This window comes from Anopheles nili, chromosome 3 (genome assembly GCF_943737925.1).
Source record: "Anopheles nili chromosome 3, idAnoNiliSN_F5_01, whole genome shotgun sequence".
Taxonomy (NCBI): domain Eukaryota; kingdom Metazoa; phylum Arthropoda; class Insecta; order Diptera; family Culicidae; genus Anopheles; species Anopheles nili.
The window spans coordinates 12,937,745-12,963,336 of record NC_071292.1 but is presented as its reverse complement, the minus strand read 5'-3'; the positions used below and the strand labels follow the sequence as shown (position 1 = coordinate 12,963,336).

At 49.7% G+C, this 25,592-nt stretch overlaps 1 protein-coding gene across 1 annotated transcript in view; it reads left to right on the top strand.

The window, feature by feature from the left end:
- The window catches only part of LOC128722791 (rab3 GTPase-activating protein catalytic subunit-like), a 74,164-nt gene that overhangs the window by 258 nt on the left and 48,314 nt on the right, over positions 1–25,592 (top strand). The window contains exon 2 of the mRNA XM_053816473.1: positions 413–453. Within this exon, the coding sequence (XP_053672448.1) occupies positions 413–453 (41 nt within the window). The remainder of the gene's footprint in view (positions 1–412; positions 454–25,592) is intronic.

Below are 25,592 nucleotides of genomic sequence, written 5' to 3'. Positions count from 1 at the left end.
AGCCACACCGAACACCGATACCGATGGTCCTGAAGAAGGCTGAAGGTCCTGATGGGGGTGGATGTCGATAGATGGGCTTCGATTGGGGGTGATTGTAGAAGGCTACTTTGCTTGTTCAACTGGTAAGCCACTTGGGTAAGAAACTTGAACTATGTTCATGTAGGTTGAATTTGGCGGCTCCAAACTTAAAGCTTTTCAAACCCTGGTCGTAATGTAGTTTATGCTAGGATTTTCCAGCCGTTTTTTTGGTGCTACACTTTAAAGCACGAAATTTAGCAGCACATTGGCGTTAATAATTTAGGTCAAGACGTTGGACGAAGCACTCCATCGAGTTTCCTAATTATCTCAATCCTGAGCTTTGCTCGACCAAACCGACTAATTGCTTTTTACCAATTTTCTTTTCTCGTTGCAGGTGAGTTTGAAATCAGTGCTACACCTTCCCCAGTCGGGATCGTAAGTACATTTGGGATAAATTTAGACGAACCACCCACCCGTTGGCCCGGTCCCGTTTCTCGCGCCCCGATTCGAGAGGCCATTTTTCATCCACACACCCGTCAGTACTCACGAAAGTGCAGCTCTTTGATTGAGAACCGTTGCATGTCAATGCACTCGGGCCGTGGTTTGGCAGCACGAACCGATCTCTTCCGGCTCTGGTTCGGCTGCCACACGAAAACAAAGGTGTTCGTCCAATCGAAATGAATCAATTTATTTAGCCGGATCGGTTTTCATTTCCCGTGTGCTCCGTCTCGCGATCCGATCCGGACACGGAACCACGGCGCTGATCCGCGTGCGAGACGTTTTGCGATGGGGGTCCTCCTCCGGGCGCGCCAATCAATTGGATCGAGAAAATGGGCAAAATGGCCCATGCGCTCGAACGGAAAAATCTCGCCGTTTGCTATCACGCTCTCTCGTTTTCTCTCTCTCTTTCCATGTATTTTTGTCTCCTACTTGCCAGCACCCATGTTCTTAATGCGCTCTGTTGTCGTTTGTTTTTCTAGCCGCCTGTCCAGAGCAATATAATTTTAATCACCGGAAAATTTCACATTTCCAAAAGATTTTTATTTCCCTCCCTTGGTCCCGGGGCCACACGATATCGGTTCTGCTCAGTTGGATGATTTTATCCTCCCCGCACGTGTCACGCTACCACATCTCCCTCTCAGACGGATATGCTTTCGCTGTCTCGGTTGTGATATCGGATTATCGTGACTCTCGTTCGTGGCGCTTCCTCCTCTAGGGGTGGCTTGGGAGTTAGAAAAGCAGCAGCAGCAGCAAAAAAGAAAGAAAAGAAACGAAACTCGAAGCTCAGATAAAAGAAAAGCGAGCCCTTCGCGCCCTTCGATTGTACGGACGGATGGATGGATAAATGGCCGCCGGTTGGAGACGTGAAATGAGAAATGGAAAATTTATTTTTACAACCCACGAAAACCTAGGGCCCGCCATCGGCGCAAGGCCGGAGAAAGCGCAATGAATCAATCGCCGCATCCCGGTGGGGCCGATGTTGGGTGAATTTTTCATCGAGCGCTTCATGGGCGGGCCACATGCTCACTCACTCACGCGGGCTTCGCCAGGAGCCACCCGCAATATGCACGCATCGATGCGCCCTTGTGTGAGCTAAAGAGGAACCGGCCATTTTCCACGGCGGCGCCGTCGACGTGGAGCGTGGAAAATGTGGCGCCGAGTGTATTTGCCTTCGACCGCTTAACCACGGGTCCGTCAACGATTGACTTACGGCGGGTCCGTTGCTATCGCGCGTTGTTCATGCTTGTCGGATTGGGTGGGTGCGCTTTTTTATCATTATGCTGATGTCTCTCTTTCATTCCGCTTTCAGCGATTTATGAAAAGCATGAGGGGGGGCAACGCACGGTATTTATAATTTACAGCACCAAAGCGCGTCCGGCTCGGGATGATGTTTGCAAATTTTATGCTTTACGGTTTATTTATGGAATTGAATATGTTTGCCTGAATCCCTCGTGCTGCACGTGCACGTGTACACGACTCAATATTCATGCCATCAAAACGGTTCCGGGATTTATGTTTTTTTTTGTTGTTTGTTTTGCCTTCAACGAGAAGACCCGTAAGGTGGCGTAAAATTTAAACTTTAGGTAGAAAAAGAAATCATGGGGATACGAATAGAATTCTTTTCATTCGTTTTCTTGTATTTGCTCTCGCACCAGCGGAAGGCGCACCATAAGCGCAAGGAAACAAAATTCTCGGAGCGAAAGGGAAAAATCTGCATCAAAATGAACCCAGCATGAGATAATCGGAAGTTAATTGAATTCTTCCGCAAAGTTGAACCGAGCCCCGGAAGAAAGGCACCCCAAAACAATGGACTATTTATTGCGCTCGCAGGGTCTTCCGCAGGTTTCGATCGATTCACTTCGGTGCCCTTTTTGCCAAACAATCGCTAATTATTTTATAATTACTTGATCGATCACTTAGAAGCCAGCCAGTTGATGATGGCCTGGCGGTAATGATGGTTCCCGAGGGCAACGCTTTGCTTTTGCGTTTTGATTGCGATTCGTTCAAAGAGGCTCACGATTCGTTTCTTTCTATGTAACTTTATTGTTCTTAGGTTCCAATGAACTTCTTCCAGCTGGCACGATGGACTGAGGAAGACAAAATGAGAGTCCTGATTAGACTCACAGATTTTCGGTGGCTCACTTCAGCCACAGTTTGTTCTACGCCCGGCTTCAACACAGCACGTGGCTCTGTTTTATGCAGATTATATCGTAAATATATCGCTGGATCTCGACGAACCGAGCCGTCGGAAGCCGAGCAGCGAGAAGTGATTTAGTGGCACCATTTTGTGGAAGCTTGTTCGTAGTTCCGTTCAACTTGCCGCCCGGGTGTGCCTGCCGGAATGCTTTCTAGTACGATCGTGGGCGTCATGCTGGACGTTACGCGATCTGGCACGTTATATGCACCGTTGCACGGGTGCATAGAGTCACCAGCATTGCAAGCGCGTCCCAACCCAAAACTGCGACTGCCATTTGCAGCGCACAGTCCATGGGTGTTCTGTGTGTGCATATTAATATTGAATTACAAAAGTGTCATGAATCAATTATGGCAGCTTTTCCGCCGTTAGCTGCAAGCCCACAGTGGGGAGTGGAGTTCCGGGCTTGGAAAACAAAAACCGGATGAAACTAAAACATTTGGAAGCGGCCAGTGAAGATGGGGGAGTTGTATAAAAAATCCAAACACTACCGGAAGCATACTCCAGCCAACGACAAAGCCGGCAAAGCACCAAACAGGCCCCAAAAGCGTTGTCGCAGGGACGCGCTGACGGAAAAAGGAGAAAAGCACGAAAAGCAAGCATAATCGGGAAATGTGCGGGGCGGGAACCAAGGCTGGTTGGTAAGGCGGACACAAGGATACGCGGAATATAAACAGAGGAAAACAACATTTGCCCGACATTCATGCGATTCCATAAATATGCTAATTCGCTGCACATTCGTTTTACGCCACATTTTGTCGCCCAGACGCACGGTGATGTGGCGGGCGGACAATCGGTACATTGGATAATGCACGCTGCAAGTGATGGTGTTTGCGGCGGGGGTTATCGTTTGCGGAGGAAAAGGATGAGGAAATAGTTATGGACGGGCGCGATACGCCAAAATGGTTGCGATTGCCATGCGGGTGGTGCGCTGGGCGGCTATTGAATTGTCCACTGTGTTATGCCTCAACATGGACGAACCCGGAATGGAAAGCGTCGGTTCCGTTCTCGACCGGTTGCGGAACGGGAACGAGTGGGTGGGTGGTAGAAAATTGACAAATTTGTTAAACATGTTTCGCATTTGAATATTCACCAGCCGCTTCGGAGGTACTATGCGCTGCTCCAAAAAGGCTCACCGGTTAGCGTGGCAGTGAGCATTAATTAACGGAGCGCTACTAATAAGACTTAGCTAACAGTTGTTGGGCATCTGAGCGCATCAATATGCTATCATTATTTAATGAGCTGATACTTACGGCTTATACGGTCGGGCCGGGCTTTATCCTGGAATGGGACCAAAACAAAAAGAATGGCATATAAATAATGGGGCTGTTAAACACTGTTCGAGTTCTCTTTTTTCTATGTACTTTAAAGGTCATGTGACTCTGCACACAAAAAGGCTTCGTTATAATTATGTGCTCATACACAGCGTTGCTGCTCGATCCCCAGCTCATGCTCGGATTTTCGATGACATGTTGCCCTTGAAAAGAGGATCCTGATCCTGGAAGCGAGCCATCGTCGTTATTCGTCAACGATTTATGGATCTGGGTTGTGCTGTCGTTGGCACCCGAATTGCATCATTTTCCCGGGATAGCAACGCGGAGGCTTTGATCGGTCATTTAAACTGGCGTTTGTCATTCGACGTTGGCAGAACCGCCCGAAAGCTCGTTATAGTTTATTTCCGGTGGCTTTGGGCAGGATTCCGCAAATTGCCCAAACCGGTGGTGGTTTTCGGATTTTGGCAAACCAGCAAATTGATTTAAATATCCTAAGCCAAGCTCAACTTCTAGCAAGCTGCTGAGAGCTCTGAACGGAACAAAGGAAAAATGGGTGCGCTGTCTCCGGCTGATGTCTATGTACGAGCACAGGATTCATCGCCATTCGCATCAACGGCGAAACCGTTATCCGAACACGTTATTGTTTGGGGTTTTGCGAAAACGATCACCGTAGAAGGGTTCGTTCCGAGTTATGCGTACTTCTCGCTGCCTGGAAAATTGCCATAAAAAGCGGTCGGTTTAGCTTTCGGATGTGAGAACGTCCCCATGAGGGATCGTACTCTCCGGGGAGGTTTCGAAAGGTATCGTCGGTTGATTACGATTGACCGGATTATCGAAACACTTGACCAAAAGGAGGGTTGCTGTGGTATCGATGCCTGACTAGCGAGCTCATAGCTTGGTTTTAGTCCTCCGACAGCTCGGGTTAGCGAACGTTGTTTTAGCAACCGAGATTTCTCTCGCATTCGACCGAATCCGATTTATCGTTCATCAATTATTATTAATGCGCACATGCTCGCCGGAAGGAACGCAGCGAGTGGCTGCGTGCACGCGCATTCTCGATGCGCAATCGAAAACCAATATTGACAACGCAACCGGATTCGAGCTCGCGTGCACCGAGCATAGAACGGGACCGGGAAAACATCGGATGCACGAATCCCGACCGGGGGTTCTTTCCTGTTCGTTTATGGATACGGACTCTGCGGGTGTTTGCGTATCGATTCACATTTTTGCGAAATTCTTGCATCAGTGAAATCGTGCGCTCGAACGGTGTCGTTGGCGCATGAGTTCGACCCAAATATGCGAAATTAATGAAACGTCCAACCGGGGTGCGGCTAAAGGCGTTCATCTTTTGCTCACGCTGTTCGCCCAATAGTGAATTTCATTTCGGTTTTGGTAATTATGGCTTCGACTGTTATGTTTTGTGGAGTTTTGTTTCGAGTGGCAGCGTGGCTGGATCAGTTCAGCTGTAATGGAGCTTTTTTACGGGAAAGATCTTCGCTTGATATAATGATTAATTACGATTGTTTCATTCATGCTTCGAAAGTAAATGGAAATTTATAAGCCGATTTTATCTCCATCATGGTTCATACCAATAACCGCCATATGCCAATGGTTTGATGGTTTTGAGCAACATTTTTGCTGATTCACCAATGTGCAGTTTAATCCTACCTATCTTTTGTTGTATATTTCGCAGTATAAAATTTCATTGTCTTTGCTAAATAGCTCGTCATATGACTGCAATTTTATAGCAGCGTTTTGACTATGAAATTTGCAAAAAAAGGCAATGCCTGTTGAACGTTTTAATCTGATTGTCCCAGTGCTCTACGATAAGAAGCTTACTTATTAAAATGAACGTTCGCTGAAAATCCACATGTTTAGTTTTTATGTGTTGTATTTTCTACTTGTAAAATCACAATGTACCGGCCACATTTTAAAAACGCCATGCATAAGGGTAGCATTTTAATATGCTTCGTAATCACTAATGTAGCCATCAAATTTGCCATCCAATATTTTCTGCTGTGGTTTGAATCATGCTGGCACTTTTTCCACTGCGCTAACCACGAAATAAATGGTAAACTGCACAAACGATTCACTGTAATCCCAGGCGGAACACGCGTATCCTTACGTGAGGGGTCGTTTTCGGTAAAATACCGCCACATTTGGCAAATTAGCAACCGCCCTCATTCCACGCCGATCCCATGACGACACGAAAGCCATCTTTTCGTGCATCTTATGGTAGGGTTAGGGCACGCTGTTTGCACCGCAGCGTCGCCAAAAATCGGGCCCCAAAAATGCTTCTGTACCGTCGTACCGGAAACCCACCCCGAATGTCGGCATTCTCGGAGGCTCCCGTGTACGGCGCTTTCCAAGCGTATCCTGCTAAACATCCGGCCTGAACGTACATTTTTCTCTCCTTTTTTCTGTCCCTTTCTCGCTGCGGAAGATCGTTCGGTCTCATGCGACCCCATTCGCTAGGCCCGTTGGAAGCATTCCGGAGAGGTACGGCATACTTCGAACACCTCCATGTTCCTTCGTCGCACGCTCGGTGCTTTCGGGATGTAATTTTAGAATTTTACATCCCGCGTTTTTCCGCCGCGTCCGTTTCAGGACCATGGACCAGTTGGTTAGCTGGCTGGCTGGCATGTATCGTGCCGAGAATCCCTCTCCGGATGCAAAGAATGCCTCGGCAACTCGCCCTGTCAAAAGCCCAGCTCATCCCACACCTCTCGGTGTTCGCGGATTCCGGGCGGAAATCCAGTTACATACGGTTGGTTTGTTGCCGCTGCTGCTGTTGGCGTCTTTGGCGACATTCTCTGTGTGACGGTGTTGCTGGTGATGGTGGATCCGGAGCAGGACGCGCGTACGTGTCGTACGCCGGTACGGTGGTGCCTAAAGGTGGCGAATCCGAGAGGTGATGACATTAAAGCTCCCGGTTGTGAAGCTCCCGGTCACTGATGGCAGCGATGATGACGCAGCTGGGACGGTGTCGGGGCGATGATCCGGATGGTGATACTTTATCGCACGTGATGCGATCAAGCGCCCATGTTCCCTGTGCAGGCAGCTTAACGTATCCCACGGGTACCGATGCTCGAAAGTAACCCAACGTCCAGTGGCTAAACCCGCCAGGACTTTCGGTGGTTTGGGAGTAGTTTCCAACCCCTCGGTGTCGGAAAAATCTTGCCTTAGCTGACCGGTGCGGAAATGCGTTGCAATTCCGGTCGTCCCCGATCGCGCGGAACACCACCGTTGCGTCGAATTTCTCCGTTGCGGAAACCGCCAGGCTATCGCGAGGACGAATCGCTGAAAAGTTAATGCAGTAACTGGGTGGAAATGCAGACCGAGATGTCATCCCTGCAGACCGAAATGGGCAGAGATGCTTATCCGCTTGCTAGCCCTCCCGTGGGGATAATCCATCGCACGACATGCTCCATCGGAGAGATTCTTCTAATTTTGCAGCCCAAAATTCGGAACGCAGCTTTCCGACATGCTGGGCTGTGGTGACCGCTTATCTGATCGGTCGGTGGGGAAGTTTGCGAACAAAGCGAATTGCAATCGAGGATACGCGAGTTGCACGCTTCGGTGGATTTTCCACCCGCCAGCGAAAGGAACACGCTTAGCAGAGACGTGTGCCCATAAAGATAACGACGGTTTTGTCTTTATTACGTGGCTTCCAGAGCCGGATGCGTCTCCAAAACCATACATCGGCATGGGTTTCCTTCGAGGGTGGTCAACGAAATAAAAACAACAACGTATCCTCGCGTGCAACGGCGGCTTCTGAGCGCGTAAAACTCTCTCCCATTCGCTGGGGCTCGCGCTGGAAAATAAAAACCAAACGCGAATAAAAACGTTGGCATTCGGCATTATTTGTGTTTAAGCTTTCTCCCGCCGTTGGGCGACGATGGGCCGGATCGGATCGGGCGTTTGTTTTCGTGTGTTTGCGTGGACCGCTTTTGGATCGACGCCGCGCGCCCATCGGAGGAATCCTCACAGGGACCGAGGGAGGTTTTCCTTTTCGCTTTTCCCCCCTTTTTGTTTTGCTTTCCTTTTGGTGCCCATCGCCCTGGGTGGAAGGTTTCACTTGGAGTATTTTCCGCACCGCTGACCGCGGCCGAAATTGGCCGGATGAATTTATTTAGCCGTTTTGTTTTCTTCTCGCCTGCATACTCCGTTTCGTGCCCTTTCACGGGCGGTTCTTGTGACGCGGGTGATATTGAAAAGGGGGTTGTTTTTGTGGCATTTTTCATTCTTACGCCGTGCTTTCGAGATTGTGACATTTTCATCAACATGCCCGGGCGATTATTTGAGGATAAATATTTGTGCCGTCGAACATCAGACCCCCGATGTCGGATTGGTTTGATAACTTACACGGGGATGGTTGGTTGGAAGTGAAAGTAGCGATACAAATTATCCCGCCAAATGGGCCCCAAAAGCGGCCACAGCATCCCTTTGTGAGCACTGGTTTCGGAAAACAGCTCAAAAGCAAAACGTTTGCTCGATAGTGGCACAGTTTTGCGACCGAGTTGCACTAATTGTGCATAATTTTTCCACACCGAGCCGCTGAATGGTCGTTCAGATAAGCCCGCGTGCTGTCTCTTTCGTTCGTGTTGTTTCCGCAGAGTACGAAAACCGTAGGGCCTGCGGAAAATGACTATAATGAGCACGGGGAGAAATACAATTCCGCTCCAATCAACCGATCGCAATAGATGACTACCTTTCATTGAATTAATTGGCCCTTGACTATGCATGTCACGGAATGGGAGTGCCGCTTCGGCAATCGAAAAGCATTTTCCCGTACTGCATTCGCTTTGCGATCTAAGGGCTGCTTCCAGGAAGATTTCCTTTCGATGGCTCCTTAGCTCGTTTCAAATCGCGCTGTCTTGGTTATCGTTCCGTTTCGGTGTGCCGTTCAGGATCGATTAAAAGGGGAAAACTCCTTCACGGTGACGGCAATGTTCAACGAGTTCCTTATTTTCCATTTGCTTTCCACCGGTACGGTCGGCAAGGATGGAATAGGGATCGTTTGACTCGGTAACGGACTTGAACCCGCTGCCAGGAGCGCGTTGTGCCAAATGGCTGAATCGCTGCTGAATCGGAAACACTTTGGGAGAAATATTTGATGCACCGAACGGTCGTTTATCTTCCCACTGCTTCCTCACTGTCGGTAGCCGTCGATCGAAGCGGTGGGTTTGGTCTAGGGCTGGGACGAAAATTAGTTCTCATTTTTCCGCGCCGCGTTCCGGCGAGTTGATTTTAGAGCATTTGCTTGGCTTCGTCGATGTTGGCTTTGGATTTGTTCGTTTATGCTGCCATTGCTACCAATTTATCCTCTGCATCGCATCCAAATGGAAAACAGTTCGCGTAATCACCGAATGTAGCCGGGTGCTTGAAAGGATGCTTTTACTGGACGCTGCCGTACTGCATCCCGGGGCAGGCTTTTTTTTATACTTCTTCACTCTTTCTCGGGTGCGCCATGGCAAAGCAGCCCATTTGGCGTACAAATTTCGAGCGTGTCCTTCCGATGAATGCCATCGCTTGCAGTGCACGTGCCTCAATGGGCAATGTTTTCGGTTCGCCGTTCCGTTTATAAAGGGAATGTTTTTGGTTGCTTTTGGTCGCTATGAAATGGAAGGAAATGTTAAGCCAAATGCTTTTGCTCGGAGAAAATGCAGCTACCACAGCCCGGCGGTTTGTGTATTTTATTTCGTTTATATATTCTGCTCGCTTGTTTAGTCGAATTCTCTTTGTTTTTTTGAAGAATATTTATGCAGCAGTTAAAATCGCTGCTCTTACTTCCATTGGCGAAATTTAAGTTTGAATTGCATTAAAGACAACATCCAAATACCTTTACAGTGCATGGCAGAATCAAACCAAAACAATGTTTGAAATCGCAACGAGCTCGTTTGATAACGCAGCATCTTTACGAGCAGCCGCTTAAAACATCAAAATGTTTCCCCTTTCTGTCATAAAGTACTCCCAAACTGCTGTCACCATCGTAACATGGCGAAAAAGTGAAATAAAATAAAAACCTCACCGCGACAGTACGCCGCCAAATGGTAACCGAAACATAAAGCAACCGATTCTGCAACCGAACCATTAAACGATGGGAACGCACATTTGAATAATTGCAACACACCATCGAATGGCATCGAGGATGGGAGAGCGCGTTTTACTATCGTCTATTATTTTACACTCATTTTCGCCCTCGCACTGTTATCCTCCATTGTGGTGGGCGCGTGGGAGACCCGATAAGTTACCCTCCACAGCCAGTTACCTTCTGGGCCAGACGATCTTGCGATCAAAGCGCCCGTAGCTTCACCTGCAGCCGTGCTGGAACGGACTGAACTTCTTTTTTTTTTCTTTCGTCCATATTGCCTTCGGAAGCAGGAGCTACTGCCGGACGCAGTGTGCGTTATTTTCCATATTTTATGGCACAAACGACGAGGACGACAAAAATCGGGGTAAAAAATAAACCCTTGCATATACTCACAAAACAAAAAACGACCACAGACCACCAAATCGCAGCGCTCGGTTTCGTAACCGAGATTATGATAGACAATGGTGTCGCTAGGGGCGCCCCCAACGGTCGGTGGTGCGAAGAATTTATGGACGTCTGGTCGCGAATCGCGATCCCAACGAAAGAGAACCTGCGACCGGTGCTGTGTGTCGCGGCACCGTGCAACCGGTTTGGCCATTTTTCGCTGTCACTTAGGACGGGCTGGCAGCAGCAAAAAGCGAAGAAAAACGCAACAGAGGTGATGTATTAAAAAGAATGTAAACAAAGCATCGGAGATCTGCGAAGACGGTCGCGTTTGCTCCGGTGCTGCTGCTTGTGTGGGAAATTGGTTCACCGCCATAGTCGAAGAAATTAACGAATGGCTAACAAAACCCTCCTGACGGGTGGAATGTGACAGGGTGAGATGGAACGCGCCATCGCTTGGTGACTCAATGGCTTGGAGTCTCAGCAATAGGGGGGTCGCCTGGTGGTTGTGCATAATAACGCCGCAGACAATCGGGTCACCGGAGAAGCGCGATCTAATTAAGGCACGACGAAAAATCGTGACAATCCGTGTGCGGTTTTTCTTCTTCTGCCACAGCCGCTGCTCAGGTCGATCCTATGCGACCGAAGAAAACAGGTAGCATCGGACGTTTCGGTGCAGAATGGTGAATGAGAAGTTGAGCATTTTTTTTACCGTTCGCGAAGGAATGGCCGAGACGAATGACTAATTCACTTTCAGTCACAATCGTCGGCGTGTAGGGGATGGAAATTCGGGGCCATTCTCGCCCCCTTGGGTGCCGGTGCGGGAGTTTATTAGGTAATTGTTTTGTGTGCGTCGCTTCGATAATGTTTGCTACTTTACGTGATGCTTGACGGGAAATCATGAAACGTTGGGGGTGACCAATCGGGTTGGAATATTCAGCGGCCAGTTTTGCTTTCGTTTGGCGATCATTAGCGTTAGCATCTGTTTGGGTCCCGCTGGCTTATGAGAGCACTGTTTTAATTTCGACACTTCAGCAACGTCACTGGCGTAAACGAGCTGTTGCGGAGATTTGGCAATCAATTTCCTTTAGTACAGTATCTGCTAAGTCACGCAAAATGAAGATGTCTAAGTATTATGTAAAATGCAAATATATGTTATGTTTGCTCGCTGTTTAATTTTTTCCACATACTGCCAGTCGTAGAATTTATTTTTTACACAATTTCGTACCATTCTTACGCTTGTTTCTTCGCGGCTGATATAGTCTCCATTATATGTATGCCATTCAAAAATACCTCAACTCCAGGCCTTGAATTTTCGCGTTCGTACAACATACAGCCCGACGTTTTAAAAGCACCCGCAGCGCCCGAAACCGCTCGCTGGCCTTGATTTGTTGCACCATTTTCGGACCGTCGGCGAGTGGTTGCGCTTTCCCGTTTCACTTAAAATTGCCTTAAAACAGCCCGGCCTGTTCAGTGCATGTTCCGTTTTACGGCAAAACCGGAGAAGGCCCAGGTGCAATCTCAAGAAAATGAACCGTACCGGTGAGTGCGGACGCGCGAAAGTAACGATAAAACACAACTCGTGGCTGGGGGAGAAAAAAAAGATGCACAAAAATTATCAACACCCTTGGCCTTCCCCGCACGGATGTGGAATGGCTTCTACGCGAGCCTCCATCAGCGATGATGATGATGAAGATTTTCATGATCATCAGTGAACGTTAGCGAGCGCATCATATCGGTATCATAACTCAACGTGGCCGAGCGCCATGGAAAAAGAAACACCCGAAACAACAACTACAATATTGATGCAACAAGAAATCATCAGCGTAATTGAACGATAGCCGGCCAGCGGAGCTAATCCGATAAACCGGTTAAAATACAACGCACACTCTTCGCTCTTTTTCTTCCCGACGAGAGACAGGCGGATGCCCGGATTGTGGCGCAAGGGTGGCTCGAGCTTTTCTCACCCCACCCTTTCGCAGATGGTGCACGATACGGTGGTAGTAATTCACTTGCAGATTACAACTGTTACAGTCTATAAAGTACAAACCACATGCGATGCTCCAATTCCCGCTCGCACGCTCGTTTCTCCCAAGCACGTATCCAACATCGGCATTTCCATTTCCCTCGCAGCACACCCCTTTTTGCCGTTGGGGTTGGGGTGCGTTTCAGTTAAAACAACGACGACGGCGCAACGCAACAAATCTGCTCCAAATTGCTCATCCATCCGTCGGAATCATATCGCTTCTTCCGTGGTTCGGCCAACGAAGGCGAACCGGCTCAGCTGCCAGAGGGCCCTCTTTCTTTCTCTCTTGCTCCCGAGCCGAGACAGAGCGAGAGAGAGAGAGATGTGGTTGTTGTAGTTGTTGTTTAATTTAATTAAGCTCTAATTCAATCGTATTTACGTTTTCCCGCCTTCCCTGAACTCGGATCGCTTCCAAGTCTGCAGATGCCGAGGTTGAGGTCCGTAGCAGATGCGAGCGACCATTGTTGTCTTAGGATGGCGTTCGCGAAAGAAACGTTCGGTGGAAAGAGGGCAAAACCCTTAGCCCAAACCCAAACAAACGACCAACTCTTCGCACAACCCTTCCTAGGTCCTAGAAACCGACCAGTCGATGGGAAACGACCGGATAGTGATGGTGTATCGGAGTGTCATGCGAGCGCAGAGCAGCAGTTCTACCACGCAACGAATTCCGAGCGTCCTATCATGCTGCGTGATCTACGGTCATTTCTACGGCGTACCCGTGGACAGCCCTTAATCCGCCGAGGGTGTTTAAAGGGCACCCATACCCCCGTCCGCAACAGGGAACAGGCCACTTAGGGTGGGTTCGCCTTTCATTCGCTATGTCAACCGGGCAAATGTAAACAATTTAAGACATCATTAAGTTGTTACAGGTTTCAGCCATCCCTGATGCGAGGTCATGCGCGCTTCTTTAAGCCTTGGGCTGAACCAGGCAAGCTATACCGGGTGGTGAAATGGGGAGGACGAAGGAAAAAAAATCCCAACAAGACGTATGTGTGTTTGTGTGCACAAATGAGTACCAGTAATGTTCCCACGGAAGACCACCTTTGCCAGGTGGATAGGGTTTGCGTCTGCTTAGCTATTTATTCTTCATTTGGTTGGCTTCATTTCGCACTGCGAATATGAAATAATTTCCACCCCATCCCCTATGGTTATCTCGGTTGGCTTGCGGGCAGATGCGCAACCCCTCGTGAAGGGGCAGCCGTACTTCATCATGCCGTATTTAACTGCCACTGCAGGTGGCGGTCTTCGTTGCCTTATTTTACCTTTTTTTTTTATATGCCCCTGCTTAGCTGGCGAACATCATGCCCCTCATTTAACGCAGCCCCAACTACCCCGGGGTGGGTGGGTTTGTGCGCATCGTCGCACGGTCCCTGGAAAAGTTGTAGTTCGGGGAAAAAGTGGTCCGTCCCTCGGTAACCCGGCCAGTTCCTCGGGAACCCCTAAAGACGCCTTACGCCATACGCAACCTCAAAGGGCGATGCGACCGATCCCAGAGGATACGAGAGGCTGGGTCCCGAGGATCCCGGCAGGTTTCGGTAGTAAATGAAGATAAGTGGCCAACACTCTCCCGTTGCGTTCTACACACAACCGTCCTCAGCCTCTGGAACTCGCCCACTGAGACTTATGAGAATTATGATTTATGCAGTGGGAATTGTAGAAGCACCTAGCGACTTCCGGTCCGAGAGGCTCGCGTGACCCGCTGGCGAATGCGACTCGCTCTTTTGCGTACTGTTTCGGCTGTGCAGGATCCCCAGGACGCAAGGCCCGAGCAATGAGACAAAGTTATGGCAGTTGTCCAACCTAATCCGATTAGCGGAGCGATTTGCGGCGTACGCCCACCGTTGTGATACCACGCCGAAGGGATGGGAATCGTGAATTTACCTAAACTCTGACGCCTCGGTTTCCCGGTGATATCTCGACGATGCCGGCCATTCGCGAGTGGCGCTTCAAAAATAATTAATGAACGGTAAACGAATCGCCATCGGCATCGTCCCGTGGGGACGAAAACACCCCTCAACACCGTCCGAAAAATGTTGTTTGCGCTCACGGAATTCGCTGCGGGATTCTTTCGGCGCTTTGCTTTGTGTGTTGCGCATTGTTAACAAGGATTAGCCCCGTGGGGTAATTGTGTGTGATAAACACAATGTTGCCTGTGTGCGGCTACGGGCGTTGTGAACCCTCGGAAAGCGTAAGATAATTTTCCCACCATCCTTCGGGGCAGCCATGTTTTCGTTGAGTTTGGGAAGTTGCCCTCCCGGCACGGGTCCTTTCGTTGGCGGGCGTAAAGAGATGTCGCCGGCGAGATGGCCGGGCATGATAAATTAGTGGAAACACTCTCGCAGCCACTCTCGTTCACCGATCCCTTGCCGGAAAGTGGTGCGTTCTTGAGCGAAAGACAATTCGCCTCGCGCACCACAATGGGGTTGTCCTTTGCAAAATCCGAACCTGAAACTGCTCCCGAGCCCGGTGGCGATGCTGTCGCAAAAGACCGTCGGGTGAATCTCGGTGGCGCGTTCTTGCCGGTAGCGGAAAGCATTCCTTCCGGTTTTGATGCGAAAACGAGGAATCGAACCGAGAGACGGGTGGGTTTTGGTCGCTCCCCGCTCGGAAGGATACGGGACCCGCTGTGGCTGGCCAGTGACTCCCATTCACGAACGATCAAATCGTCCACTAAGACGAGGATAAACTTCCAATGTTTGCTTTGTTGAAAGATTTTCGTCCGCTCCGGTAAAGTGCATCCACCCTGCTGGTATGCGCCCGAGGGTGAAGGCAAGATCCGTGCCACGTGGCACCCGGTACACGGTGCCGTTTCGCACCCAGCGTGTCTGTGCGAGCTTCAGCAGGGATGAAGACTCCTGCCGGTTCAGTTTCGGAGACGTTTTTCGTTCCGTTTCCGTTCCGTCCCTTGGGTGGGTTGTTGAACCAAAGCACGAGGCGTCTGATTTTGCGTCAGAGAAACACGCGCCCGCACACACTCACACACACACACTCGTGGCACTCGTTGCAGAGAGTGCGAAAGTTTTTCCAGCAACTTTTCCTCGGGCAGTACACGTGCACCGGCACCGTCGTGGCAAGAATTGCGAACGTGATTTTGCGGAACTATCGCCATTGCGATTGTCGGGCCCAGACGCAGGCTCTCTGCGATGCAGTTTCTGAAGGGTGGTGATAAAAAAAAGAAACGAGCCAATATCGGAAACCCTGCGCGTGGCTGATTTTCGTGGGTTTGCGTGAATTATTATTATTATTGTCACCGTTTGTGAACCTCTTTCCGTTGCACACGCAAATGCATTTGGATGGCCCGGCGCTGTGCTATGCGAAATTTGCATGCATCCAATATAATGGTGTGCTCGAGCGCGCGCGCGCGTGTGTGTGTGTGTGTGGGGGTGAAAGACGAGTTTTTCGTCTAGCAAGGACCTGGAGGGTCCTTTTCTAGATGGCGCTTGAGCCCCACGCTTGAGCCACTTTTCGGGTGGGCTTTTATTGAATATGTGTGAATTTTTATCACCATCTTCGCTGGGTCATATGTTCCAGGGGGGGGGGGATATGAATATATTTCGTGTCCCTCGGCTTTTACCGCCACCCTGTCCCTGTCGGGAAAATTTCTATCACCGTTCGTTGCCAAGGTTATTGATATTGAATTTTGCCATCGCGCTCCTTGCCGCTTCAGTTTTTTATTTGCCGTTCCGCGCGGTATTTCCACGTAGTTTATCATTTTCTTGCTTTTTCAAGCCTGCGAACCGGACAAACACCCCGGCGGCGTTTAGGTGTGTGTGTATGTGTGTGATTGTTTGTGTGCCGGTGTGGTATTTGCTGCGGCGAGGAGTGAAAATAATAACAAAAACATTTATTCCCCATCGTCGGCCTCGAAACGGCCAAATTCCTATGCAAGGATTTTTTTCCTCTCGCTTGGCACTAAAATCGTTCCCTCAGCTCGTTGGGTTGAGTGTGTGTTTTCTTTCTCTTCTACCCTTCACGCCTTCCCTTCTGACCCGTTCTCATTCACTCACCAGCAGTGTGGATAGTTTTTCATATGCTCCGGATCGTGTGGCTGCTGCTGCTGCTGCGAACCATCGATCATGCGTTATTTATTTTATTTTATCTCTTGCGCAGTCCCTTGCCAAAACTGGCATTGGGAGCGATAAAAGAATGCTCCGGTGCCTTGGTGTACGCTTTGCCGGTGAATTTCCGTTCGCCTTTCGGTATGTAGTAGCATCAATGCGATGGTGCTCTTAAACACGCGTCCCGATGTGATATTGGCGTTGGGATGCATTTTAAAGCGGCTCTAAAATACCCTTGTGAAAAATGGGAAGAAGGTGTGTTGCAATAATGGCGCCTCCATCGATCATGCCGGGTGTGCGTCCTCGTTTTAATTGTCGAGTTTTGAATAAGGACCGGGAAGAAAGGCGTCCCCAAAATACCATTCAAGAGATTGGGTGATTGATTTGGCTCTATCCCCGGCACGATCGGCTCTCGCATGCAGTCGCTTACAGGCGGTAGAGTCGTGTACCTTCACTTCCATTAGTCTGGCCCTCCTCGAGGGTGTTCACAGCATTCCGACGTGTGCGCGTGTCGTGACCGCATGAAACGGGTTAAGGACTTAGCTAATGCGAGCTTGCTCTCGGCTTGTGGCCAAAGTGCGTTTGGGAGGCAGAAAATTGCCTGCATTGACGTCAATTACGGCAAAACTATGGTGGTAGATATTCAGACAGCGAACGACTAGAGACAATAGAACAGCCCTAGCAACGAGTTGGAAAGTGTCCCTATTTGAATTCCCATTCGGGAATTCTATAATGAGGTGTCTTAAAATTGACAAATGATCGTCACGTGAAAGAAAAACTCGAAACCAAACCTATTTCCCACACATTTCTCAACTGTCCTTTCCCTGTGGGGTAGTGTTTTGCGTGCTTCAACACCATCCCAATGGGAAGCGAAATTTGTATTAATAACAAAACTGTCCCCCGATCATTCACTCGCCAGTCTGCATCCTACTCAGCTTAGGAGTATGCGAAGAAAAAAAAACACAGTCGACCCATCGACTAAACGGAGCAGCGGCAATCGAGCAAAAACTCCCAACACCGACCCCAGTCGCAGCAGAGGGAATTCGTGCTTTTTTCCCCTTCCTATTCTTATCGCAATCTTACTTCCGCAGCCACTTTTCGATCGGCTATATCCTCACCATAAATCATTCGATTATTTGTCGTAAAAATCCAATATTCATGCTCCCGAGGGATCCGCCCTTTTATCCCGACCGTGGCGCGGCCGATGTGTTTTCGTTTGTGTTGCCGGTTACGTTGGCAAGGTTTGGGGGTGAATTCGATTCTAGCACCATCGCCTAGGATGCTTTCTCTCGCTGCCTGGTGCCGATATGGATCCAGGGAAAATAGGAATTACTATCGGTTCCACGCTCGCGCCCATTCCAAGCTCGTTGTCTGAGTGGTGTTTTTCTTGGCCGGCGGCCCTTCTCTGGTGCCATTGGTTGCCCATCACGTCGGCTAGAGGCGCTTTTGGAAGCTCTCGATCCCCAAACCCATGGCGGGGACATGATTGACAGCTTTCGAGCTGCTTCGGTGGGCCGATTGCCAGAACAAGAAAAGGGATGGCCAAGGCGCCATCGATAGACGCGTCCGACGGTCCGGTCGGGAAACGGGTCTGAAGCTGGAAGTCAATATTAGGATTCATGAGATATATCCATTCCCAACCCCTTCCGGTAGCTTCCGGAGGGAAGAAGATTAGGGAAATGCATTTAACATGAGCCGTGTGGGGATTGAATTTATCACGGTTCGATTGCACTCGCTCACGCCCTCAAAAGCGAGCGCCACCTGAAGTGGAAGTGAGTGATTACATTCGTGTGTAATAATGCGCCGCCCTGTGTGGGTGGCAACGTGCGCCCCCGTTTCGGTTCATTGCGCTTTGCCGACTGATAGCGTCGTCAAGTTTTCTTGACAGTCGGCAGCTGTGGATCTCGCTTCGCCTATTAATAGAGCGCACGTGTCCTTTCAGCTGGAATGTGGCCGCTGCCCGATCGAGCGGGGCAACCCGGCATTAAAGTGCAGCCCGCCCTGACACGGGCTGGCGCGTCTGCATTTAGACAATCTTTTGGCCCAAAGTCACCCTCATGGGTCAGCTGTTGTTGACAGCGACACAAACTGTCGCCATTCTGTGGACGGGCTGTTTGGTTCGTTGGCCATGACCCGGCCAGTTTCAGGCCACCAAATGTCAGCCCGTTGTTTGCTGCCATTGGTCCTTTTGCAAACCTTCGAACGGGCTGGATGTGGTTACGAACGGTTCTGGTTTTACGGCTTAATTAATTTCACTCCCGGCGCATAGATGAACATTCGCATAAAGGCAGTGTCGCCGTTCGTTCCTAAAACCAATCGAAAGTGCGTTCAACCGTCAACTATTCTCCACCAAGCGCTCTCCCCCAGGTTCGGCAAAACACGCGGCTGGAAAGGATACGTCAGCATAAATTGAATTCAGTCAAAGCCCGCCCGCCTGTCTATCGGTTCGAGTGTACGGAGCAGGAGACGTCCCTTAGGAGGGCAAGCTTGCCGATGATGATGACAGCAGTATAAATAAATCTGGCTGGTCCGATAAATTCACGCTGGTGCGCCTTGTTGTGTTCCCGCTCGCGCGAAAAGGAAACGACAAATTCGAGTAAAACAAAAGTCCCGTTTCGCCGGGAAATGCAAACTTTATTGATTGATTACAACAAGTTTATCAATCAATGGGACTGTCGCCGGCTCGCGCTGGAAGCCTTTTTCTGAGCTCGATGGTTGGTGGTTTTGTTTTTACGCGCGGGCGTAATTTCGGTTTCCGATTTCGGGCGGAAAAACTGTTGCGACCGTTGGGGACAGTTGTTGACGAGCGTCGTTTGGCGCCGCTAAGTAAATTCCGCTCGGCGGCCGGAAGCGTTTGTGGTGGTGGGATAGAGATAGACAGAAAAAAATAACACTCACCAGAGCAGCGCCAGCGATGTTATGTTCTCGAAGTTACCCGTGGAACCGTCTGCAAAAGCAAGAAAATAAGAGTATACAATGAAATTATCCTTGAGAAGGAAAATGTTTTATTAAATAGTTCCGGACAACTGTTACTTCCCGGAAGGATCAAATGATTTTGTGTTCGCTGCTCATCTGGAAGCCTCGAAAAAGGGAAACGCGGATCTGATTATTAATTACGATAAGCTCTGTAGATGAGTTTTCGTAGTACCCATGCAAACTTATAAGCCTTAAATTAATCTGTTTATGTTATACGCTACCTTAAGAGTTTAATCAACTATTTTGAAGACCCTTATGCGTGCTTAGGCCATGTTCGTATGGAATTATTACGCCTTTCCCGTTATCGTATTATTGAGTTGACCCAAAACCAGCGAAATATGTTTGTTGACCAGATGGAATTTATCCTGCTCTCCTCCTCGACCAAACATCGCCGTAAATGACGGTGAATATCGTCGTAATGTGGTTCCCTGCTCATCTAAAATAATCCTCTCGAACACACTAGTGGTGCTCGAAGGCGCTCGCTCGTATGAATTGATTCAAATGCCTTCCCTGCCAAAACCGCGAACGTGCGCCAGTGATGCTGCATCCATTGGCGGCTATTTGCATGCCATTGACTTACTGGCGTCGAGGTACGCCATGCGCCTGTTAATGAGCTTGTTCTTCGTTCGACCGCGACTCAACCCACGGCTGGCGTGCCGTGCTCCCGATCGAGGCCACTTTTCGATTAACGACCGTAATCAATTTGCAGCCCTAATCGACCGGACCGACCGCAACAATGGGCGATCCAGTTTAACCCTTCGATGCGCTCGGTGGCCACAGCACGGCGCAGCCCAGCCGCAGCCGATGGCAAATTATTATCGAGTAATTGTGTGCTGGTTTGACTCTTCCTTAAGGTGGGTCGCTACGATGGGTGCCGCGAAAGCGGATCGATTGATAATTACATGCCTCACCGGCCACCGCAGGTGTATGATCGTGTGGCTTGCATGCTGCAGCCTCAACACACGTCCCAGTGGTGCTGTTTGTCCACCACGGTAGGCTTGGCTCAATCGAAACGAAAAACCCCCTAAACCCGAACAGCAAGAGTTTGCAACCAGGACGGCTTGTGTTAGCGTGTCAAATGCAAACACACGCGGTCGAATGGGAGCAGAAAAAAGAGGTCGTGGACCTTCAGTTTTTCGGGTAAAAGGGCCATTCTGACGGACCGCAGAAGGGAGCACGCGTTGTGGAACTCGTGGTGTAGCTAATTTGATTGAGCCGCACTTGGAATCTGGCGCTCTGTCGACGTTCGCACTTGGATCAGTTGCCACTAGATTTCGAAACACCTCGTTGAGTTCACTGGGAACACTCGGAGTGTTTCCTCACACGAATGGAATGTATGCAGGCGAGAGCTGTTGGTTAAGCTCGTTCTTGCTGGGTGAACGAAGGCTACAAAATAGATCCATAGTGCCAGTGTCAAGATTCGTGTGAACCTGGCGATCCACCGTGCTACTGGACGAACCGATCGCGATCAGTGGCACGATCGAGTGGGTGCACGGGTGCAGGTGCATCATTAAAACCAGTCCTTTCGCATGTGCGATTCGATGAAGTGGCGGGTCGGAAAGTGATTTTCTCACGGCCGGTTCTTGTGGCGTGTGTGCTATGGGCCTGTCGCTGGAAACAAGCCGCTTGTTATGGAGCCGTGGAGGCAAAATAAAAAGTATCAATAAGTAGCAGTCAAGGATGGCTATGAATCGATCGATCGACAGGTCGCAGGTCGAAACGGAAGCTGCAAGCAATCGTTGCTCTTTGCTGTGATGCTTCCACGAGGTTTAGCGACCTATGGGTAAATTCTTCGGAAGCGCTCGAACCTTTTTTGACTTTGATTATCGTCACCACCCTAAGGGGAGTGATTCAACCAACCTTCCTTCACCAACGAGTGACGGCTTACGCGATGACGAATTTGAATTCCGATGCCACCGAAAGGGCTTCGCTTTCTTTCGACAACCGTGCGCCGGTGTTACATGAACCGGAAATGATATCACCCGTATCGTGGCCCAGTCTCGACGACGCAACACTGCCTCGTAACAAAGTTCCTCTGAAAGGCGGCAAGTTGATGGTGAAACTGGCGCTAAGCTGCCGTCGGCTGAATCCGGGCCGGTCTCTTCTCCAAACAGAAGCCGCCGTTTAATTGAGATAAACGAAAAATATTCATTCCAACGGGGGTCCAAGACGGTCTGGGACAGCAAACGAAACGAAACGAAACGAAAAAAAATAACATCACTCGGCCCGAGAAGTTCGAAGAAAAGCCGCCCTCTTTCCCGGAGGAGCTCGCAATCTCATCGCTGCAGATAATGGCACCGAGGCCGGGTGCGAGCCGGGAAAAAAATCAAAAGGGAAAAACGTACACAAGCGTCATCATGCGGATGGATGCCGGATGCATGAATTAATGCAAATGGCTTGCCGAGCCCTCGAGCCAGTCGTAAAACGACGGCTGAGCTGTCCCGAACGGCTGCTGTGCACGGGGTTGCTTTTCTTCCGAGCCGCCAGCCAAGACAAACTTGCCGAGAAAGCAGCAGCGAGGTGGCCGAGGTTGCTGGACAAAAAAAAATACTCACGCAGAGATTGGCTGTCACTTTTCCCATCGACTCCGACACCTGCGACCGTGAGAGACGGCCCCGAAAGAGCTCACCCCGGACGGTTGTCGTAAGTGAAAATGGAAATGGGAAATGCGACCACAGGAAATCACGAGTTGTCGCAGTACTGATGGCGGTAATGCGGCGCTATGGGCAAATGATTATTATTCGCCTTCGGTGGTGGGCTCTCTTTCGTTCGTTCCGAGTGCGAAGTACAACTTCTAATGCAAGTGTACTGGATTATGCAGCAAACCCTGCCCTGAACGGCTTTTATCGCAGATTTGAAGCAGCGCTTATCGGATTGGTGTCCGTAAATGGTGACGGTTAATTCTTTTTTCGGTGGCTTATTAAGTTACAATCAGTGGAGAAAAACGACCATTACGGTTTAAGACGCCTGATGGAAACTGATTACGAGTGTTTGGGCGTGGGTTTTTTTTAGAATATTCTGGAGCTTTTTCAACAGAGCTTCTGCTCTTGTTTTATATAAATTCAATGTCGCAGTGTAGTCTTCGACATTTGGCAGTGATGCTTTTGGGGTGATTCTTATTGCAAAAAGGTGTCAAATTAAACCCACCGCGCATCGATCGTCCGTGTGTGATTTTCATCGTGAAACTCCAATCGAACTCAACGCCCGTTCGAAGTGCAATCTTGCGTCCCTCATGTTGACAGGATGCTTTTTGCTGGCGTTTGCCATTTTTAATTTTATCGAGCTTCTTCCGCACGCCGTACCGATACCGGAGTGGGTTTCGTTTTTCGATTAAAAATTCCAGCAAACCATCTGCTGCTACCGTAAACAGATCCGGTCCATCCTGACCCCAGCTGCGATGATGGACGTGCTAGTTTTGCGTAAGTTTTTTTGCTTTCTCGCCATTCTTCCTTCGGCAAGAAAAGTGAAGCCCACAGAGAAAGGCACGCATCCTTCCGGCTCTGGGTTGGCGAGTATTTTCTTTACCGAATGGTTTCGGCTTTCGTTTGAACAAAACGGTACGTGCGCGGGTCCATTTGCACGCAAAGATCCTCGCGTTCGTCAGAGGTTCTGGTGAGGATTCGAGTCCATTCCTGGCGCATCGCACGGTTGCTTTTTTATTCCATCGCATCCTTCTTTCATCGTGCTGAAAGCGGCGTAAAAATGGGCAACGTATCACTCCCACCGCACGAGCCGTAGGCATTCCAGTTGAAAGCGCGAAAAAAAAAAGCTTCCCAGCTCGAGTGCGATGCATCGCCGTGAAAAGCGCGCAACTATTACATTTCATTTGCATCCGCTCGGTTGTGTGCAATCTCCGGTCGTGTGACGGGGCTGAATACCGATGGCAATTGACGATGCATCACCGCCGTGTGGCTGCACAAACTGAATCCTGCATTCGGCGAAGGATGTTTGCGGGTCCATTGCAAGTGGACCCATCAGCGCGCGTGTGAAGTGAGCAAAAAAATAGGGAAAGGGCATATAAAAAAGAAACCTACTCCCCATTCAACTGGCGAACTAGTGTCTTTGTTTCGGTGGCGGTTTTTCCAACGCAATTTGGCCATGCATCCATACGAACGACCGATGACGACGACGCTGATGATGACGGTGATGACCCCAAGAAACTGTCACGTACGTATACGCTGGTTAGAGGTGGCATTTGCCAAGGGGGATTTTTGCTGAAACTGACGGCCCCAAACTGACCAGAACCGACCAGAACGACGATCCAAACGATTCCCCGATGCCATTTCCGGTCCCACCCGGCTGTCCGGGCTTTGGTGTTTGTGCAGCAGCGAACACTAAGTTAACGTTTAACCTGCTATTCCCTCAGGAGACAGCCACCGTCAGGTTGCGGTGTGGCTTGGAATCGGTGAAAAACTCTACTCAGGTGGCATTTTTGTGGTGACTGAATTTTCTGCTCACACACAACCACGCACCCACACACACACACACGATTTGTGGATGTATGGCGTTCCGGTGTACCGCAGCAGCTTAGGAGTCGGTTCCGTCGTTCACACTTTGATAGGCAGCAAACTTATTTGCAGTGCATTTAAAGAGCAACCCCCAAAGAAAACTCCAGTGTGTCCCCCTGGAGGGTCAGTGGTTACTCTCCGTAAATTGGGTTTCGCTTCCTCTCGTGGTCCTGCTTGAATCCTAGCGAGAAGGGAGCATATTTAGTTCTCCGTCGACATGTATGGCTTTCAAACCGAATCGCTCGCATACCGACGAGACGCATCCCCGGTGTTGGACAACACGAATTCGCATGATCCACCGGCGTTATATATCGTTGCGGTGTGGGCTTTTTCATGGCTGGTGCAGAAACTTTCCGTCCCAAAACCCCAAACAAGGACTGCGTGAAGCCCGATCCCGATGGGGGAAATGTGTGAGCTTTGCCGGTTTGTGGGAAGCAAAAGAAAAAATGGCACCGAATCGGTTGCTCTTTTGAAACCAGAGAACCGGCATATTTTTTAAGTGCATCAATCCGACCCGACGGCGAGTGCGATTGCATTCGTTGAGGCAGCGGTGGGCAGCAAAAAAAAAAGGCCACCATCCCTAATGGAATCGCGCGACACCCGCGGCTCGTGCGGGCGTCCCATGCAAATGAGCCGGATATTGGAGGCTTACGTTTCGCTTATCACTTCCGGCAGCCATTTGTCAGCCGGCCGGTATTCGTGGGCTGTCAGTCAGTCAGACCGCCTGGCTACCGGTTCGCTTGTGGGGCGTTTCGTTCTGTTCGCTCCGTTTTCTCCCGGAAAATCGATTTCCACTGGGTCACACCCAACCCTCTTTTTGCTCGTTTTCCGGCAAAATTTTTCCTCTTTAAACGATTTAGAAAGGAAGGCAATGATGCTGGAGGCGAAAAAAAAAAGAGACACAATGGCAAAAGCGTGCTCTAGCGAGCGCTGAAACAGCACACATGCCTTCCCTTGCCGGCCGTGTGGGTCGGCCAAACGACAGAACGTCACAATTAATTCACGTGTCCGCAGCACATACACACACACACATACATACCCACCCACAAGTGTGACTCCGAAAAAGTGTGACGTCCTTCCGGTGGGCGGCTGTCAACACCGGTTCGGCATTCAGTAACCCAATCTTCGGTTTCGGTGGGAGAAATGGGGAAAAATAGAACGAAAAAAAACTAACTCCCTCACACACACACACACACATTACAGAAGAAACGAACCCGCCCCGATACGGCTGATGGATGCGATATGACACGGGCCTGGTGAAACGGTGGCTGAAGAAAGGCCACAGAGAAGGTGGTCCGAAGTGACAGAAACTTTTACGAGAACGCTGAAGCCCTTGGTCGAGCGTGTGGCGCCGAGGTAAGTGGGTGGGTGGCTTTTTTTTGACGGTGTTCCCACTACCAGTTCACCTTCACCCACCACCCGGCGGGGGCGGGCAGACAATAAAGAAAAGTTTTATTTTAAATTAGCTTTGGCCCTTTTTGTGCAGGACTTCTGGTCCGGTGGCGTCGTGTCTTTTCGTCTTTTCGGGAGCGAAATTTTGTTTTATTTTATGTGAGCAC